This window comes from Somniosus microcephalus, chromosome 12 (genome assembly GCF_052327205.1).
Source record: "Somniosus microcephalus isolate GS21.2 chromosome 12, FLI_Smic_1.0, whole genome shotgun sequence".
Taxonomy (NCBI): Eukaryota; Metazoa; Chordata; class Chondrichthyes; order Squaliformes; family Somniosidae; genus Somniosus; species Somniosus microcephalus.
This window is the reverse complement of record NC_140998.1, coordinates 219,287,611-219,307,207: the sequence shown is the minus strand read 5'-3', so window position 1 is coordinate 219,307,207 and position 19,597 is coordinate 219,287,611. Positions and strand designations below refer to the sequence as shown.

At 48.7% G+C, this 19,597-nt stretch overlaps 1 protein-coding gene across 1 annotated transcript; it reads right to left on the bottom strand.

The window, feature by feature from the left end:
- Positions 1-5,514: 5,514 nt before the first annotated feature.
- LOC147110140 (sialic acid-binding Ig-like lectin 13) lies at positions 5,515-14,027 on the bottom strand. The gene is made up of 4 exons (XM_086002472.1): positions 13,951-14,027; positions 10,041-10,406; positions 7,030-7,323; positions 5,515-5,615 (listed from the first exon to the last, which is right to left on the bottom strand). The coding sequence occupies exons 1-4, from the start codon at positions 13,988-13,990 to the stop codon at positions 5,515-5,517; spliced, it is 801 nt and encodes a 266-aa protein (XP_085858598.1). The 5' UTR covers positions 13,991-14,027.
- Between the last annotated feature and the right edge of the window lie 5,570 nt (positions 14,028-19,597).

Here is a 19,597-nt window from a genome sequence, read left to right as displayed (position 1 = left end):
AGGTTTTCCATTTCCACATACTAGCTGCCTCACATCTGCAGACTCACACCAGTATCCCAATATCATGCCACACATGACATCCGATATGGGCTTTCAGGTGATCTTACCAAAAGATCGTGGGCTGCCTGGAGATCTTTGCTCATCTCCCCCTGCATGACCCGAACATCTCGGGTAGTGGCCAGGCTGTCAAATGCAGTTTTCTTAACAAGATCCTAGGCAAGGACACAAACATCTCCACGAGAAAGCTATCAATTTATGATTCTCGCCGACACTTTCTTGTCTCTCACCAGAATGTGCATTAATACCAGACCGATGTCTTTTGGTGAATTGCGATCAGGTGATTCATTCCAATTCACCGAAGAAAAGGATTTTAGAGAAATTCCCATTTGGTGTGATTTTCCTGTTTCTATCTTCCACCCTAAGTGGGGCCTCCCATTAATTACCCTTCTGTCTCATTCATGAGCCCTGGAGGAACTCTACTGTCCATTACAATATTATCATAATATCTTTAAATCAGTGATCAAGCGTTGTCACCTAGTCACAGTTATTAACACATGGGGGTGATTTTGTCAATGGGGGAGTGTTGGAGATGGTTTAGGATAGAGTGTACCTGTAGGATTTAGTAAACATTGTTAAGATTTTGTAATCATTATTAAATAACTATAAAATGTGAAATTGTATGTTAAAAACCTAAAAAGCCTGTATAAAATGGCGAATGGCTAAGAAGTAAAGCATGATGGTAAAATGTAATATCCCTTATCGGTCAAGTTTCAGACCAAGCTAGATAATGGGCTATGTGACAGGCAAAAGACCTCTGTGGGACTATAAAAGTTCTCATAGAAAACCTCACGGCAGAAAAAGGGAGGAAATCATAGGACGTACTTGTGAAGGTCAGAATGGTGAGATAGCCCAATCAGCTGCAAGTAGCTCTGTATTTTTGAAAGGGAAAAAAAAAGCTAGAAAGCAGTAGCTATGGAACACTGAAAGCAGCGCGAAACCAGAGGCTGAGAAGCTTCAGTCAACAGAACATAGCAAGTGCTAAAGATTCACTCGGAAGGAACGCTGGGGTTCAATGAACAGTCTGCGACTATCTTCTTGTTAAATATTACCTCTTTGTACCGGATGTTTAATGTTTAATAAACCTGTGTTACTGATACACAATATACCTGTACCCAGGGTGGTTCGTGCAGTCACGGACAAATTATTATAAAGAGCTTTTGAAAGCTACAGCGGGACTGCTGCTTGTTGGGTTTTAGTCCCGCCTCCATCGACTTGTGGCCAACCCACACTAGGTTCCCTTGGTTAACCTTGTTAAGCCCCGCCCAGCGGGTTTAGCCGGCCAATTAAGGGGAAGCCGGTTACAGAGAACGTCAGCGTATGACGTTTCATCTGTCAAAAATTTTAGACAGGTGAATTGTCACCGTTTGACAGCTCTGTGAAGCTGTCAATCACTGACATTCCCTGTTGTTTGATGAGTCCTTGTATTCAAGACCTCATCAAACCTCTTTTGTCAGCTGAAATCAGATGGTTGTTGCGTCGGAGAATGCAGCGGCCATTCTGTCATCTCTGCCGGCGAGATGCGAGTCTCTCCGCATCCCCAACGGTTGGAGCCTGCAGGAAGAAACAAAGGTAAGTAAACATTTTCTATCCACCTCTTGGGAAGAAGGCACGGAGACGGGATGGGGCGCGATGGGGCGGGATGGGTACCCGCCCCCAGATTCTGCCATTTTCCCAGCAGTCCTGTCTCCAAACCCGCCTCGCCAGGGCTGGCAAAATCCAGCCCATTGTGTCTGTTTATTTTAGAGGATCTTTTAGTTCCCCCAAATAACCCGCTAGATTGTGCCTGATTCCATCTTATCAGTTCAAAATGATCATAAACCCAAAGAGCAGTATTGGTGGACTGACAGGTTTTATCGATGTTCAATCTTATTTCCCCCAAACTTTCTTCCTTGATAACAGCAATCGGCAGGACCACCTAGATTTCTTTCCACCAGATTCTTTTAATAAAAAATTGATTTTCCCTTAAATGCCAGGTAGATTTTCCCTTCTCAAGTGCTTGAAACTGCACCTCATATCAATTTATCTTGATCAATTCCAATTTCAGAAACAAGTGCTGCCCAGGACTGGTGGTTGTATATTAGAGACTGCAGCGCTTGCAATGATATTGTCATTTAACTCTTGCAATGGTATTGTCATTTAACTCTTGCAATGGTATTGTCATTTAGCTCTTGCAATGGTATTGTCATTTAACTCTTGCAATGGTATTGTCATTTAACTCTTGCAATGGTATTGTCATTTAACTCTTGCAATGCCTAATCCCTCAACATATCCTGAAAACCACAACAACTTATATGTGTATCGTGCCTTAAACGTCATAAACCATCCCGAGACGCTTCACAGGAGCGTTATCAAACAAAAAACAAAATTTGACACTGAGGCAAAAGACATAAGAAATAGGAGCAGGAGTCGGCCATTCGGCCCCTCGAGCCTGCTCCGCCATTCAATGACATCATGGCTGTTCTGATCTTTGCCTCAACTCCAGTTCCCTGCCCGCTCCCCATACCCCTTGACTCCCTTATCGTTGAAAAATCTGTCAATCTCCACCTTAAATATATTCACTGACTCCACCTCCACGGCTCTCTGGGGCAGAGAATTCCACAGATTAACGACCCTCTGAGAGAAGAAATTCCTCCTCATCTCCGTCTTAAATGGGCGACCCCTTATTCTGAGACTATGCCCCCGAGTTCTAGATTCCCCCACGAGGGGAAACATCCTCTCTGCATCTACCCTGTCGAGCCCCCTCAGCATCGTATATGTTTCAATAAGGTCACCTCTCATTCTTCTAAACTCCAATGAGTATCGGCCCAATCTGTCTTCATAAGACAACCCTTTCATCCCAGGAATCAACTCATGAACCTTCTCTGAACTGCCTCCAATGCAAGTATATCCTTCCTTAAATAAGGAGGACAAAACTGTACGCAGTACTCCAGGTGTGGTCTCACCAAGGCCCTGTACAGTTGTAGCAAGACTTCCCTACTTTTATACAGCATACCCCTTTGCAATAAAGGCCAACATTCCATTTGCATTCCTAATTACTTGCTCTACCTGCATGCTAACTTTTTGTGATTCATGTATGGGAACCACCAGATCCCTCTGTACCGCAGCATTATTTAATATAAGGAGATATTAGGGCAGATGACCAAAAGCTTGGTCAAAAAGTTAGGTTTTAATGAGCATCTTAAAGGAGGAGAGAGAGGCGGAGAGGTTTAGGGAGGGAATTCCAGAGCTCAGGGCCCAGGCGGCTGAAGGCACGGCCACCAAAGGGGGAGCGATGGAAATTGGGGGATGCGCAAGAGGTCAGAATTGGAGGAGCGCAGAGATCTGGGAGGGTTGTAGGGGCTGGAGGAGGTTACAGAGGATAGGGAGGGTTGTAGGGGCTGGAGGAGGTTACAGAGACAGGGAGGGTTGTAGAGGCTGGAGGAGGTTACAGAGATAAGGGGTGTTGTAGGGGCTGGAGGAGGTTACAGAGATTGGGGCGGTTGTAGGGGCTGGGGGAAGTTACAGAGATAGGGAGGGTTGTAGGGGGCTGGAGGAGGTTACAGAGAAGGGGGCTTGTAGGGGCTGGAGGAAGTTACAGAGATAGGGAGGGTTGTAGGGGCTGGAGGAGGTTACAGAGAAGGGGGGGTTGTAGGGGCTGCAGGAGGTTACAGAGATAGGGAGGGTTGAAGGGGCTGGAGGAGTTTACAGAGATAGGAAGGGTTGTAGGGGCTGGAGGAGGTTACAGAGATAATGAGGGTTTGTTGGGGCTGGAGGAGGTTACAGAGATAGGGAGGGTTGTAGGGGCTGGAGGAGGTTATAGAGATAGGGTTGTAGGGGCTGGAGGAGATTACAGAGATAAAGAGTGGCGAGGCCCAGTGATTGCTTTAAGCTGCAGGCCACTCGGACGCCCAGCGTTCTACAGCTCCCGCGCACGTGCGGTATTTTGAATGGGTCGCGCAGCCCCTTAAATCGGCCGCGCACCCCAGCAAAAATTTAAAGGGAACAGTGGCGAGGCCAGGGAGGAATTTGAAAACCAGGATGAGAATTTTACGATCTATAACGGCTGTGGCGGCGAGCGCTCGTCTTCAGTCTGTTGTCCGATGGAATAAGTGGTCAGACCGCTGATTCCCGCTGTTTCCCGACTCCCGGCTCCTCACAGCTCCCAACAGGCTCTGGACTTCCGTTAACTGTCCTTCGGTCCCAGACGCCGACCCCAGCGACGGTAGCGAAGACGGCGAGAATGAATATAGCAGCTCGTATTCCCAGGATCTGAATCGAGTGCAGAGTGCCTGGAAACGTACAGCAAGAGACGAGGACTTACTCTCCGCTTTAGATCCACTCGCTGTGCGATCAGCAACCAAGCTTAATATTAGTGGAATGTTTGGTGTAAACATTCATACATCTACTAAACACATCTGTAACCATTGAGCTCATGGCAAACTCTCTGAGAGGGAGCGATTGTAACTGGCTCCTCAGGGTGGGACACTGGCATTAGTGGACTGTTTCACCCCCTGTCCAAGGTCCCCATCTATTGACGTGGGCAGGGTTGTGCTGTACAATGATCTGGAAACATTTTACACAAAGTGAAAATTCATCACGGACAGTTGTGCAGTTCGGGCGCTAACGCTTCGGACTCCCGTTACACGCCCCGCTTAATAATCACTTCTGCTCGTTCCCCGAGAGAGTGGTGAGAATGGGGAATTCGCTACTACGGGGAGTAGTCGAAGCGAAGAGCAGAGATACATTTAAGGGGAAGCTGGATAAACACATGAGGGAGAAAGGAATAGAAGGATAAAGTGATGGGGTGAGATGAAGAGGGGTGGGAGGAGGCTGGTGGTGATGGGGTGAGATGAAGAGGGGTGGGAGAAGGCTGGTGTTGATGGGGTGAGATGAAGAGGGGTGGGAGGAGGCTGGTGTTGATGGGGTGAGATGAAGAGGGGTGGGAGGAGGCTGGTGTTGATGGGGTGAGATGAAGAGGGGTGGGAGACGTTCTCTCACCTTTGACCCACAGATAAACCTTGAGCATGGCCTCTCCGTGCCGGTTCCTACCCGAGCAGTAGACCGTCGCTTCCGCCTCTCCCTCGCCCTCCCTCAGGGTCTGGGAGCCAGTCAGCAGCTGGCTGTTGCTGACCCGCCACACCAGGAAAGGGCCGCGCGTTTGACTGCCACTGACGTTGGCGAAGGGGGAGACGCCAGGTGAGGTCTCCGGGCCGGTTGGATCCGGCCGCGCCGACGCAGGGGACGCCCTGGGCATTCCGAGCGCAGTGCGACTTGGGGGAAAGCTCCGGCTCATTTGCGGAGGGAAGAACAACAATTAAGCGACTCCCTTGCAGCGTGAGACCGTAAGGCTGAACCTAACGATGCATTGTGTTAGCAGGCAACCTCCTCCCTCCCCTGGTCTACAAGCAGACGTCTCGAGTGAGCACGGGACACTTCCTAGTGGAGTATGCGGAACAGACTTTATTAATGAGTGGATTAAGCGATCAGCTCGACCTCACACTTTATCTTCAAGTTGTAACGTTCGAGCTCTCTGAAGAGCTGCTGAAAACCAGGCTTCTCGATCCACCATATTCTGCCTACATCAGAGGCACGTGTCACAGATAAGACTGCAGGACGGATCTATTCCTGAATCCTTCACACAGGAACAGGAGGAGGCCATTCAGCCCCTCGAGCCTCTTCCGCCTTTCAATGAGACCATGGCTGGTCAGTGACCTAACTCTATCTACCCGCCTTTGGCCCATATCCCTTCAAACCACCACCCCAGCCGACAACACAATCCAGAGGCTGCCTACACTCTGGGACAAGACAAACCGCCCAACACCCAGTCCATTCCTGCATCTTGTGGGGTTTAAACCCTACAGGGAGAGCAGGTGTAGCTTTCCATAAGTAACAGATTGGCTTGTAAAATGTAAACCATTTTAAAGGCGTACTTCATTTCCAATTAAATCTGTCCCAAACTGGTGAGTAGAGTTGGTTGGAGCCTAGAACAGGCTGAGGAGCTGGGAAACGCAAGGATTGAATACTGCAATGCCACCACTGGTGGGAGGGTGTAATTACAGCGTGACATTTACATAGGCAGTGTCCATTGGTGATGTGGACACTAGACTTAACGGGAAAAGTGGACACTGGACAGGTGAGGACAGGATGTACGCTGTTCACAGACAGGAAGTGCCCGAGTTTTAATAAGAGACGGATAGAGGAAAGTACTTACATTCCACACACAGGTGTACAATGGCGGACCTGCCCATACTCCCCAGGGCCAGTACTGAGGGAACACCGCACTGTCGGAGGGGCAGTGCTGAGAGAGCGCCGCAATGTCGGAGGGGCAGTACTGAGGGAGTGCCGCACTGTCAGAGGGGCAGTACTGAGAGAGCGCCGCAATGTCGGAGGGGCAGTACTGAGGGAGTGCCGCACTGTCGGAGGGGCAGTACTGAGAGAGCGCCGCACTGTCGGAGGGGCAGTACTGAGGGAGCGCCGCACTGTCGGAGGGGCAGTACTGAGAGAGCGCCGCAATGTCGGAGGGGCAGTACTGAGGGAGTGCCGCACTGTCAGAGGGGCAGTACTGAGGGAGCGCCGCACTATCGGAGGGGCAGTGCTGAGGGAGCGCCGCACTGTGGGAGGGGAAGTACTGAAGGAACGCAGCACTTTCGGAGGGACATTACTGAGGGAGCGTCGCACTGTCGGAGGGGCAGTACTGAGGGAGCACCGCACTGTTGGAGGGGCAGTACTGAGGGAGCGCCGCATTGATGGAGGGGCAGTACTGAGGGAGCGCCGCACTGTTTGAGGTGCCATCTTTCGCATGAGATATTAAACCGAGGCACCATCTGTTCTCTCAGGTGGATGTAAAAGATCCCATGACACTATTCAATGAAGACTCCTATCTGTAAAATACAGCTGATCTTGACATCGGAACATTGCTGTTTGTTGGATCTTGCTGTGTGCAGTGTAGACTATCACGGGTAATATAGAATTAAGGATGTCCATACTTACATTGCACAGTGAGTGTGAGGGTCTGCTCCGATGAAACAGATGGATATCTGACTCTGCAGGTGAGAGTTTGTCCGTGGTGTTTGAGTGATGGGATCAGGGACAGAACAGAAGTATATGTCAGAGTGACGCCATGCTGAGTTACACTGTTTGAGACTGACCCGGGTACGTCAGTGTGATGGACCCAGGTTAAGACAGGTGCTGTTCCAGTGCACGTGGTGTTGAAGGTGCAGCTTACGTTCACACGCTTTCCTGCAATCATTTCAGCAGGGAATATCCTGGGTTTATCTGTGAAATCTAACACACAGAGAATGGATCCTTTTAGATAAATATAACGTGAGGCATCAGTTCAAATAGGAATCACAGTCCCGCAAGAGAAAGTACTTTTATACGGATAATACCAGAACTGAGAGGTTATAACGATCAGGAAAGACTGAACAGGCGGGGGTTCTTTTCTCTAGAAAACAGAATGCTGAGGGGTGACCTGATCGAGGGCTTTAAAATTCTGAAGGGTTTCGATAGGGTAGACGTAGAGAAGATGTTTCCACTTGTGGGGGAGACCAGAACTAGGGGCCATCAATATAAGAGAGTCACTGATAAATCCAACAGGGAATTCAGGAGAAACTTCTTTCCCCAGAGAGTGGTGAGAATGGGGAACTCGCTACCACAGGGAATGGTCGAGGCGAAGAGCAGAGACACATTTAAGGGGAAGCTGGATAAACACATGAGGGAGAAAGGAATAGAAGGATATGGTGATGGGGTGAGATGAAGAGGGGTGGGAGGAGGCTGGTGTTGATGGGGTGAGATGAAGAGGCGCGGGAGGAGGCTGAGGTTGATGGGGTGAGATGAAGAGGGGTGGGAGGAGGCTGGTGTTGATGGGGTGAGATGAAGTGGGGTTGGAAGAGGCTGTTGTTGATGGGGTGAGATGAAGAGGGGTGGGAGGAGGCTGGTGTTGATGGGGTGAGATGAAGAGGGGTGCGATGAGGCTGATTTTGATGAGGTGAGATGAAGAGGGGTGGGAGGAGGCTGGTGTTGATGGGGTGAGATGAAGAGGCACGGGAGGAGGCTGGTGTTGATGGGGTGAGATGAAGAGGGGTGGGAGGAGGCTGGTGTTGATGGGGTGAGATGAAGAGGGGTGGGAGAGGCTGGTGTTGATGGGGTGAGATGAAGAGGGGTGGGAGGAGGCTGGTGTGGATCGGGTGAGATGAAGAGGGGTGGGAGGAGGCTGGTGTTGATGGGGTGAGATGAAGAGGGGTGGGAGGAGGCAGGTGTTGATGGGGTGAGATGAAGAGGGGTGGGAGGAGGCTGGTGTTGATGGGGTGAGATGAAGAGGGGTGGGAGGAGGCTGGTGTGGATCGGGCGAGATGAAGAGGGGTGGGAGGAGGCAGGTGTTGATGGGGTGAGATGAAGAGGTGTGGGAGGAGGCAGGTGTTGATGGGGTGAGATGAAGAGGGGTGGGAGGAGGCTGGTGTTGATGGGGTGAGATGAAGAGGGGTGGGAGGAGGCTGGTGTTGATGGGGTGACATGAAGAAGGGTGGGAGGAGGCTGGTGTTGATGGGGTGAGATGAAGAGGGGTGGGAGGAGGCTGGTGTTGATGGGGTGAGATGAAGAGGGGTGGGAGGAGGCTGGTGTTGATGGGGTGAGATGAAGAGGGGTGGGAGGAGGCTGGTGTTGATGGGGTGAGAAGAAGAGGGGTGGGAGGAGGCAGGTGTTGATGGGGTGAGATGAAGCGGGGTGGGAGGAGGCTGGTGTTGATGGGGTGAGATGAAGAGGGGTGGAAGGAGGCTGATGTTGATGGGTTGAGATGAAGAGGGGTGGGAGGAGGCTGGTGTGGATCAGGTGAGATGAAGAGGGGTGGGAGGAGGCTGGTGTTGATGGGGTGAGATGAAGAGGGGTGGGAAGAGACTGGTGTTGATGGGGTGAGATGAAGAGGGGTGGGAGGAGCCTGGTGTTGATGGGGTGAGATGAAGAGGGGTGGGAGGAGGCTGGTGTTGATGGGGTGAGATGAAGAGGGTTGGGAGGAGGCTGGTGTTGATGGGGTGAGATGAAGAAGGGTGGGAGGAGGCTGGTGTTGATGGGGTTAGATGAAGAGGGGTGGGAGGAGGCTGGTGTTGGTGGGGTGAGATGAAGAGGGGTGGGAGGAGGCTGGTGTGTGGCATAAACACCAGGATGGACCAGTTGTGCTGAAAGTCCTCTTTCTGTGCGGTAGACTCTATGTAACTCTGTGTGAATCTGTAAGAAGAAATTTTTGCCAATTTCTAGTGTTGGTGGAGTGTCTGTCATGGAGCTTAATGCACTTTCTCTCCGAGACCCTGGAATTGACAATACTGGGTGGGGGTGGAGGACCTGGTCACAGCCCCAGGAATACTGGCTGGCCACTCGCTCAGAGATCTCTGCCAACGTTAAATTAAATCCTCTCCACTGCAGGACACAAACAATTTGTAATTATCCATCAACCAACACTTACAAGAAAGACTTGAATTCTACAGCACATTTCATGCCCTCAGGACGACCCAAAGCGCTTCACAGCCAATGAAGTACTTTTGAAGTGTTAAACCAGACGATCTGGTCATTATCTCATTGCTGTTTGTGGGAGCTTTCTGTGCACACATTGGCTGCCGCTTTTCGTACATTACAACAGTGACCACACTGCAAAAAAATACTTCATTGGCTGTGAAGCGCTTTGGGACGTCCTGAGGTGGTGAAAGGGGCTGGAGAAATGGGAGTCTGTCTTTTGTCTGTATGTAAGACTTTTAAACACGATTAGAGAGATAGGTGGGAGTCGATAACCTGATTACAATGATGGACACAGTCAAGACATTCAATCATTGATAATAAAGTGAGTATTCAAGGTTGCTTTAGGACTGAACTGGACGGTATCGCCAGGTTATTGATAATCAGACGCTGTGTTATAATACGCTGTGTTTTGTGTTAATATGTAACTGCCACAGCTTATGTTATTTCCCACTGAATGTTGAACGTGGATTGTTGAGTAATTATAACCCAGCACTTACCAGAAACATGAAGCTGTGTTACAGGGTAGTAGCTATACCGATGAATGTTCTCAAATTCTACGCTGAAATAATAAGTTCCTGCGTCTCGCTGTGTGATGTTGTTTATAATCAGGGAACAGTCTCCATCTCTCAGGTCTCCAGACAGCTGGGTCCGATGGCGAAACTCTGACGACTCATGATTGTGATCCTTGGAGTGAAAGACTATAGACGAAGATCTCCGTCCCTCATTATTAATCCAGACTCCACCTCGTGGTCGGTTTGCCAGATGCGATGGATAAGTGTAATGACATGGAATCTGTGCACACAAACCTTCCTGTGCTGTCACCTCTCGTGGAGTCTCGCCTTTCCACTCCTCTGACAATACAGCTGGGGAGAGAAATATCAATATTTAGCACTGGATGGCTGGTCGCTCCACTGGACTCGATATCCACCCCCTCTGTCACTGGCGCTCAGTGTCTGCAGTGTGGACCATCGACAGGACACACAAGGAACTGACCAAGGTTATGTTGACCGCATCGCCCTCCCCTGCAACCTCTACCACCCAGAAGGACAAGAGCGACTGAGACAACACAATCTAAGAATGAATATCAAACACTGCGCACCGTGTTCTGTGACTGGGGAGCATTATAGTGAACCCACATGTCGGACAGACTTATAGTCACCTTGCCCGTGGACATCGCACCCGCCTGTCCTCATGCCTTTTCCTCAGCACACAATGTTTCTGTATGTGAAGACAATTCTTGACCCAACAGATGGCTCCATCAACCCAATGGATGGAAGGGAATCCTCGGCACGGGAGTGGACAAGTTCATTCTATATTGGTGACCAGTATAACTTCTCTACTTTTGTACTCAATACCTCTATTTATGAAGCCCAAGATCCCATATGCTTTGTTAACCACTCTCTCAATATGTCCTGCCACCTTCAGGGACCTATGCACATTAACTCCCAGGTCCCTCTGTCCCTGCACACTCTTTAAAACTGTGCCATTAAGTGTATATTGCCTCTCCCTGTTCCTTCTGCCAAAATGCATCACCTCACATTTCACTGTATTAAATTCCATCTGCCACTTGTCTGCCCATTCTGCTACCCTTTCTATGTTCTGCTGTCGATTGGTATCATCCTCACTGTTTGCCACACCCCCAAGTTTGGTGTCATCGGCAAATTTAGAAATTCTACTCTGAATTCCAATATCCAGGTCATTTATATATATCCAAAAAAGCAGTGGCCCCAGCACTGACCCTTGGGGAACACCACTGTCTACCATCCTCCAGTCTGAAAAACAGCCATTTACCACAACTCGCTGTTTTCTGTCCTGAAGCCAATTCCTTATCTAAGCTGCCACTGACCCACCTATTCCATGAGCCTCAATTTTGTAAACCAGTCTTTTATGTGGTACTTTGTCAAACACCTTCCTAAAATACATGTAGACAACATCCATTGCATTCCCTTCATCAATCCTCACTTTTACTTCATCAAAAAATTCAATTAGATTAGTCAAAGACGATCTGCCTTTTCCAAACCCGTGTTGGCTCTCCTTAATTAGCTTAAACCTCTCCAAGAGTCCGATAATTTTTTCCTTGATTATTGTTTCTAAAACTTTACCCACCACTGATGTTAAACTGACTGGCCTGTAGTTACTAGGATTGTCCTTACACCCTTTCTTGAACAATGGTGTCACATTTGCCACTTTCCAATCCTCAGGCACCCCCCCGAATCGAGGGAAGATTGAAAAATTATGGCAAGCCCTTCCGCTATCTCCTCCCACAATTCCCTTAGCAAACCTAACTCTCTTGTTTGCTCTAAAGCCCTTCTGATTGTCTAAACTGATTCAGTCTACTTGGTGCATTTTGGATCCTCATTGTCTAAACAATCTCTTTGGATTAAAGCCTAAGGAATCTCTTTGGACCCTCATTGTCTAAGGAATCTGTTTGGATTCTCATTGTCTAAGGAGTCTCTTTGGATCCTCACTGTCTAAAGTATCTCTTTGGATTCTCATTGTCTGAGGAATCTCTTTGGATTCTCATTGTCTGAGGAATCTCTTTGGATCCTCACTGTCTAAGGAATCTCTTTGGATTCTCATTGTCCGAGGAATCTCTTTGGATTCTCATAGTCTGAGGAGTCTCTTTGGATTCTCATTGTCTAATGAATCTCTTTGGATCCTCATTGTCTAAGGAATCTCTTTGGATTCTCATTGTCTAAGGAATCTCTTTGGATCCTCATTGTCTAAGGAATCTCTTTGGATTCTCATTGTCTAAGGAATCTCTTTGGATCCTCATTGTCTGAGGAATCTCTTTGGATTCTCATTGTCTGAGGAATCTCTTTGGATTCTCAATGTCTAAGGAATCTCTTTGGATTCTCATTGTCTGAGGAATCTCTTTGGATCCTCATTGTCTGAGGAATCTCTTTGGATTCTCATTGTCTAAGGAATCACTTTGGATTCTCATTGTCTAAGGAATCTCTGGATTCTCATTGTCTAAGGAATCTCTTTGGATCCTCATTGTCTAAGGAATCTCTTTGGATCCTCATTGTCTAAGGAATGTCTTTGGATTCTCATTGTCTAAGGAATCACTTTGGATTCTCATTGTCTAAGGAATCTCTTTGGATCCTCATTGTCTAAGGGATTATTTTTGGACCAACAATATTGCTGTAGGGTGATTCCGATACACCATTGTAGACTGACTTGTCCCCAAGCTCAGCAATGGCCCTAATCCAGCAGACTCTTTGAAGCACAGGAGCGAATCGCCTCTCGCCTGAGCTCTGAATGTGTCGGAGGGGCAGGGCGTTGGGTTCATGACTTTTACAGGCGGTCTCGCTGCGTGTTTGTTAAAACTGAACTGGGCCTCACTGTAAACGTTGGTGGCAAACACCTCTTGTTCCGTGTCCATCTGAAATATTCATGGTTTCAGCAGGGCTGTGGGGAAAGAGCGGGGGAGTGGGATTCACTGGCTAGCTCTACCAAAGAGCTGGCACAGGCACGATAGGCAGAATGGCCTCCTTCTGTGCTGCCTCATTCTATGATGCTATGAAATGTAACTGCCCAGCAGATCAGAGGCAAACAGAAAAACTGTATATATGACCCCTTTATACACTTTCTGTCTTGTTTGCTTGTTAACTTTACCATATCTCGCACCCTTACCGTGGTTGCTATCATCCTGAGATTTGACACTAAGTGTGAGGGCTGAACTGCCTGTCTATTCCATGCGCTGCTGTGTTGCGGTCATGGCGACTTGTAACTAAAATTTGGATCTCTGTATTCCTCCAATTCTGGCCTCTTGTTCATCCCTGAGTTTCAGGGAGGGGATTCCAAGGCTAAGGGTCTAGATGGCTGAAGGCACGGCCGCCATTGGTGGAGCGATGGAAATCGGGGAGGCACAAGAGGCCAGAATGGGTGGAACGCAGAGATCTCGGAGGCTTGCAGGGCTGGAGGAGGTTACAGAGATAGGGAGGGTTGTAGGGGGCTGGAGGAGGTTACAGAGATCGGGAGGGTTGTAGGGGCTGGAGGAGGGTACAGAGATAGGGAGGGTTGTTGGGGCTGAATGAAGTTACAGAGATAGGGAGGGTTGTAGGGGCTGGAGGAGGTTACAGAGATAGGGAGGGTTGTAGGGGCTGGAGGAGGTTACAGAGATAGGGAGGGTTGTAGGGGCTGGAGGAGGTTACTGAGATAGTGAGGCAGAGGGGGGAGCCCGTGGAGTGATTTGAAGAGGAGGATGAGGATTTTAAATTTGGGGAGTTGCCGGACCGGGTGCCAATGCAGATCAGCGAGCGCAGGGTTGATCTGTGAACGGGACTTGGTGCGAGTTAGGACACTGGGTCGCTGCTGAATTTGGCCCCCAATCATAGCTCAATAAGAATGATCTTTCACAAAGACTATTAACCACAAATATGTCCGAGCTGATGATGATATTACCTTGGAGAAGTGACAGGAGGAAGTAAGATTTCCTGATCATTGTCCGCTCCCAGATATTTCATCAACTTCTCACTTTCAAGGTCTGAAAGAGAAAGGAGTTAATGAGACCTCACCTCTTGCCCGACAGCTCTCGAGAGATCAAAACTGCTTTGAGACAATGTCTTCACGGACTAATTTGACTCACTGTGGGATGATAGGTGCTCTGCAGTGAGTTACAAGGCTTCAAGAAAGAAAAACAAAGGAATACTTGCATTTCTCCAGCCACTTTTGTAAAGTCTGTGGGTTGTGCAGTTAATAAATGCACAGACTTCAGAAGTAACAAACAAACAGGTCTTTACTATTCGAAGGTCCGGGCGAATCTGCCCCAGCAATCATGCCACAACACTTATATACTGGTGTGGTCACTATCGGTATTACAGTATACAGAAGCCAAACAAATAGTGCCACACCTAAAGTAGTTCCCTTAAAGGTGAACGGTTACATTCAATACGATAGCAAAAGAAGGGTCAAACCCGAAACGTCAACTCAAATTTCTCTCCACGGATGTTGCCTGACTTGCTGAGTTTTTCCAGCATTTTCTGTGGTTACATTCAATAGTTCCCTTAAAGATAGACGGGTACATACACTACAATCCTCCCTTTTTAGCTTATTACTTACAGAGTCCCCGTTAAACATACATATCTTCAAATTCCTATAAAACAAATTACAGATATAATCTCGGTGGAGTCAATGTCATATAAAACAATTTACAAATATAATCTCGGTGGAAACAGTTCACAGGGTCAGTCTCTGCGGAAACAGTTCATAGATTCAGTCTCTGATCTTGACTCGTTCCGAACAACATTTCTTTGGTGTAGCCGGTTCACCTGGCTAGCGTGACTCCTCCATAGCCTTTTTCTTGACGTAACAGCTTGAACTTTCGTCCTGTTGAACCAGCAGTGCGGACTTTTACAACCAACTGGCTGTCTTGACATTTTCCAGTTTTTCAACTAATTTAGCTCCTTTCGTAATGTCCCGCCTGGAATGGTAGAAGTGCTAATATTTTAGACAGTTATTATCTTCTGCTTCTTCTTTTTCTTTTCTGCCTTTTTGAAACTCTCGGAGCTCCTTTCTCGGCTGCCAGCTGTAGCGCCACCAACTCTCTATGTTCCTTAGACCTTAAGTGCTTCATCCGGATTTCAGCACTTTGAGAGTTTTCATCACAAGCTGGGAAGACCACACCCTCGTAATATTCAATGTCACTCAACAGGTCATGGTAATGTGATAGCAAAATACTGCAGATGTTGGAAATCCGAAATAACAACAGAAAATGCTGGAAAAACTCAGCAAGTCAGGCAACATCCGTGGAGAGAAATTTGAGTTGACGTTTCGGGTTTGACCCTTCTTCAAAACTGGAGAGAAAAGGAACTGGATCGAAGGCAGGGCTGCGATCGGACAAAAGAATAAAAGAACCAAAAGAAGTAAAAGAGATTAGAAGCTAGACGAGATGGTAATAGGCTGTGATTAGGTGTAAAGTGTACTGGCAGGGCAAAAGATAGCTGCCAGGTGTGAGAGAGAAACAAAAGGAAAGGGGGGGGGGAAAGGAAAGGAGTGGAAAAATATAAGTGAAAATGAAATAGGGGCCGAGGTTATGATCTGAAATTGTTGAACTCGATATTGAGACCGGAAGGCTGCAGAGTGCCTAATCGGAAGATGAGGTGCTGTTCCTCGAGTTTACGTTGAGCTTCCGTGGAACAGTACAAGAGGCCAAGGACGGTGAGGTCCGAGTGGGAATGGAGCGGTGAATTGAAATGACAGGCGTGGTAATATTCAGGTTCGTCCTGAGTTAGGCCAGCGAGAGAGACTTCTTCTTCCTCCTCACCCGTCTGGACGTTAGCTGACGGTGGTTCCTTCCCTAAACATCTTTCTTGAAAAGCCTTCTTCATGCATTCATATTCCTCCCGCTCTTCCTGGGTTATCTGCCATTCCTTCACGACGGACCTCATTTGTGAGTTCAATACCTTCCTTCCCATCGGTAATTGCGTTATCAGGCTATTTAACCCTTCTACTGAAATAACGGTTTCCACATTCTTCTGTTCACCTTGACGTGATTCAATGTACTTTTGGCATCCTTGTAAAATTTGTGTTGCCACCTCAGCTATCTCTGTGACTTTTGAGAGCTCCGAACTCGTTCCCCCTGAAGATTGAAGCTCGTGTTCAGATTGTTCCCCTTGCCGAGTCTTGTCCTTCAGCATATGAAGGAGTTGGCCGACCGTTAACTCTTCCCTGGGAACACGGTGGATCAGAGTCTTCTCCATTTCATCCACCTCTTTCTCCAATACTTCCACCTTACGTTCCTCTTGAACTTTGGCTTTCAGCGCTCGGCAAAGTTGCGCCCTGATGCTCTCTAGTTCATGTTCAGGGACCATTCTTACAGTGTCCTGTTCTTCCACTGAAAGGATTCCCAGTCGAATCTGTTCTTCAAGTTGTTGAACCTCGGTCATTGCCACCTCATACTTGTCTTGGGTGTCCTTCAATGTTTTTATAAGTCCTTGGACATCCTGTCTTTCATGCTCTGCCATGATTTTCACCTCTAATTGCTCATCTATGGATGGAGCTTCTATCGATGAGTCTGTCTTGGCCTTGAGTTCATCAAGAATTTCCTGCAGCCTTTGGACTTCTTGCTCATGTTCAACCTTTAGTTGTTCATATGCTTCTACTGAAACTAGCTTTTCGGAGGCTGCTGAGTTAACCCCCTCCAGAATTGTAGCCTGGGCCTGTTCATACTGTTCTTTCAACTTCTCACACTCTGCTTGTAAGGAGTGGTAAAGAAGAACTGGAATAAAATCCTGGCTCCCTGAAGATTCCTCTTCCTTTGGTTCATTCTGTAAATATTCTAGTTCCTGAACAGCATCAGGGGAATGTGATTGGTATTTGACCATGATGGCTCTATGGTCGCTCCCTGCTTGAGCTAGCTGTCTCTGTAGTCTTTCCAGGTTCTCCCATTCGGTGTCCCAGAACTTTTCCATATTTTTCATCTCCTGTACGAGACGGTCACTCAACTGTTCTAATTGTTGTCATACTTTGACATAAGTTTGCGTCCGAGCTCGGTGTTCTTCCATCATGGATGAATCCTTTGCTTGAACAGGCTCAGGATTCTCTGTCAACCTGGAGTTCTGCTCTGCAGCTTTATTCTTCTTGGTACCATAAGTCCTTCTGCATGTCTTCGTTTTCTTTCCCATCGTCGGCAAGTCCCTTTTAGCCTTGTCTTCCATATTCGACTTGGTCTTATCATCATCCATTCCAGAATCTGAGCTAATAGCTTGCACCGAGTCCTCCCTCATTATGGCTTTTAGGTAATGCCATTCCATGTCTATTTTCTTAATCCACTCCCGTCCTAGACGTGGTGGTCCTCCCTCAGGTAATATGTACAAGTTCATTCTTGGGTGTTCTTTACCCCTATCTCTCACCTTGACTCTTATTTTCCCCACGGGGTATACGTTATGCCCCGTGTATGTCTGTAATACAAACTTGGTATTTCTTAAAGGTGTGTGAGAGAATAGCCGGTGGTAGTCCCTTTGGTTGATGACTGATAGAGCTGATCCAGTGTCCAGCTCCATTCTTACTTGGACTCCAGCTATTTTTAGTATGACCCAGATGGCCTGTAGATCCGTTTCTTTACCCACATTGTGGATTCTCAGACTACCCAGCTCCTGGTTGTTTGGGTCTGAGTCTGAATTCTGTTCGTCTGAACTTTTCTCAGCCACCTTGTGTACCTTGTTGTACTTTTCTGGTGGTGGCTTCCTTTGATTATTGGTCTTTTTCCCGGACCGGCAGACCTTCGCGATGTGACCCAGTTTGCCACATTTCCTACACTCTTGGTTCTTAAACCAGCATTGATTCTGGTCATGCGTTGTCTTCCCACAACGGTAGCATTTTGTTGTGCTTGAAGTAATTTGGTCCACCCCGAGTGCCGCCGCCTTTAGTTGCATTTCCGCCGTTCCTTTCGCTGCGGCTTCGTGCGATGCAGCTATAAGGACAGCCCTGTCCAGTGTGAGGTCGTTCTCTTCCAGTAGTCGCTTCTGCGTCCCTTCTTTGGACAATCCGCATACGAACTTGTCCCGCAGCGATTCTGTCAGATTCCCTCCGAACTGGCAGTATTTCGCTAGCCTACGCAGTTCGACCAAGTATTCCGCATTGCTTTCGTCTTTCTTCTGCGTTCTTGCGTAGAATTTGAATCGTTCAGCCAGCATCAGCGGTGTGGGGTTCAAGTGGTCCTTCAGCACAGCCACAATCTCTTCGAAGGTCTGATCCGCTGGTTTATTTGGTGCTATTAGATGCTTCAAGAGCCCGTATGTTTTTGCCCCCATCGAGTTTAGCAATGTTATCGCCTTGTTGTCTTCCTCTATTTTGTTGGCTTCGCAATAGATCTCTATGCGTTCCACGTACGTGGCCCAGTCTTCTATTTCAGAATTAAAGTCATTAATATTCCCTCGCTTAGGCATCTTTCTTCCCTTGGGAGCAGCACCAGTATTTCTTTAAGTATTCTTATTTATTTGTTTGTTTCTAAGATGGCGGTTTTCCCGCGAAATCGGCGGTTTCCCGCTCTTTCCTTCTCTCCCCGCCCACTTCAATGGCGGTTTCCCGCTTCTGGCGTCTTCTCCGCCTAATGGCGGCTTCCCGCGTTTCTTCCCGGTGGAAGGGGTACGCTTCCCCCACAGCGGACAGGTTCAGCCGCTGGCTGGCTACCGCACAGCTCCCCTTACTCGGCTATGTCTTTTCCTCCCGCCCGCACGGCTCTACCGGCGCTGGGTACACCCCGTTAACGGAGGACAGTTCAGCCGCTGGACTGGCTCTCGCGCAGTCTCTCTCTCCGTACCCGGCTCTGTCGCTCTCTCACCCGCACGTTCGGTGCTACCGGCCCTGGGTACCCCGTTGGTGGAGAACAGCTCAGCCGCTGGACTGGCTCTCGCGCAGTCTCTCACCCCGTTTTCGGCTGTGTCTCTCACCCACTCCCGCATGTTCGGTTTTGCCAGCTCTGAGTACCCCATTGGTGGAGAACAGCTCAGCCGCTGGACTGGCTCCTCGCAGTCTCTCTCTCCGCACCCGGCTCTCACCCGCACGGTTCCCGTTCGCCTCCCCAGCCCTCTCGCAGACCGGTGTTTCCCTCCCCGGCTGTGGCTGGGTTTCTCTTCCCGCGCCTACTCGCAGGCTCAGCGCTTCGTGGCTGCGGTCGCTGCCCGGATTTTTCCCGCCGATCGCGGTCCGGCTGTCACCCGACGCCGTTGGACCCGACTTTTGGCCGGCACAGCTCCCCCTCGACTGAGGTCGAGTGCTCTGCCCTTATCCTCCGGATACTTCTACACCTTCCCCTACTCACAGTCTCTTCGGCCGCCTTGTTTCTTGCTGGTCGGCTCACTCTGCACCGTGGCAGAAGGGTAGTCAGTGCCTGTTGCTGATACGCTTTTGTTGTTAGTCTTCCTGCTTTCTGATGTTGCAGCCTCGTGTTTTCTTTTGGTAGCACGACGAGGGCGGTTGTCTCTCTTCGACGCTCTTCGTTGCTTTTGGTAGTCTTGCCGCAGGGTACGATCGGACTCGTCGCCACTGTAAAGTCTGTGGGTTGTGCAGTTAATAAATACACAGACTTCAGAAGTAACAAACAAACAGG

Excerpts from the sequence above, each read along its gene's own strand:
- LOC147110140 (XM_086002472.1), bottom strand. The coding sequence starts at position 13,990 with ATGATCAGGAAATCTTACTTCCTCCTGTCACTTCTCCAAG. Across the intron at positions 10,407-13,950 it reads CCTCCTGTCACTTCTCCAAG|CTGTATTGTCAGAGGAGTGG; the intron begins GTAATATCATCA and ends TTCTCTCCCCAG. Across the intron at positions 7,324-10,040 it reads AACACAGCTTCATGTTTCTG|ATTTCACAGATAAACCCAGG; the intron begins GTAAGTGCTGGG and ends TCTGTGTGTTAG.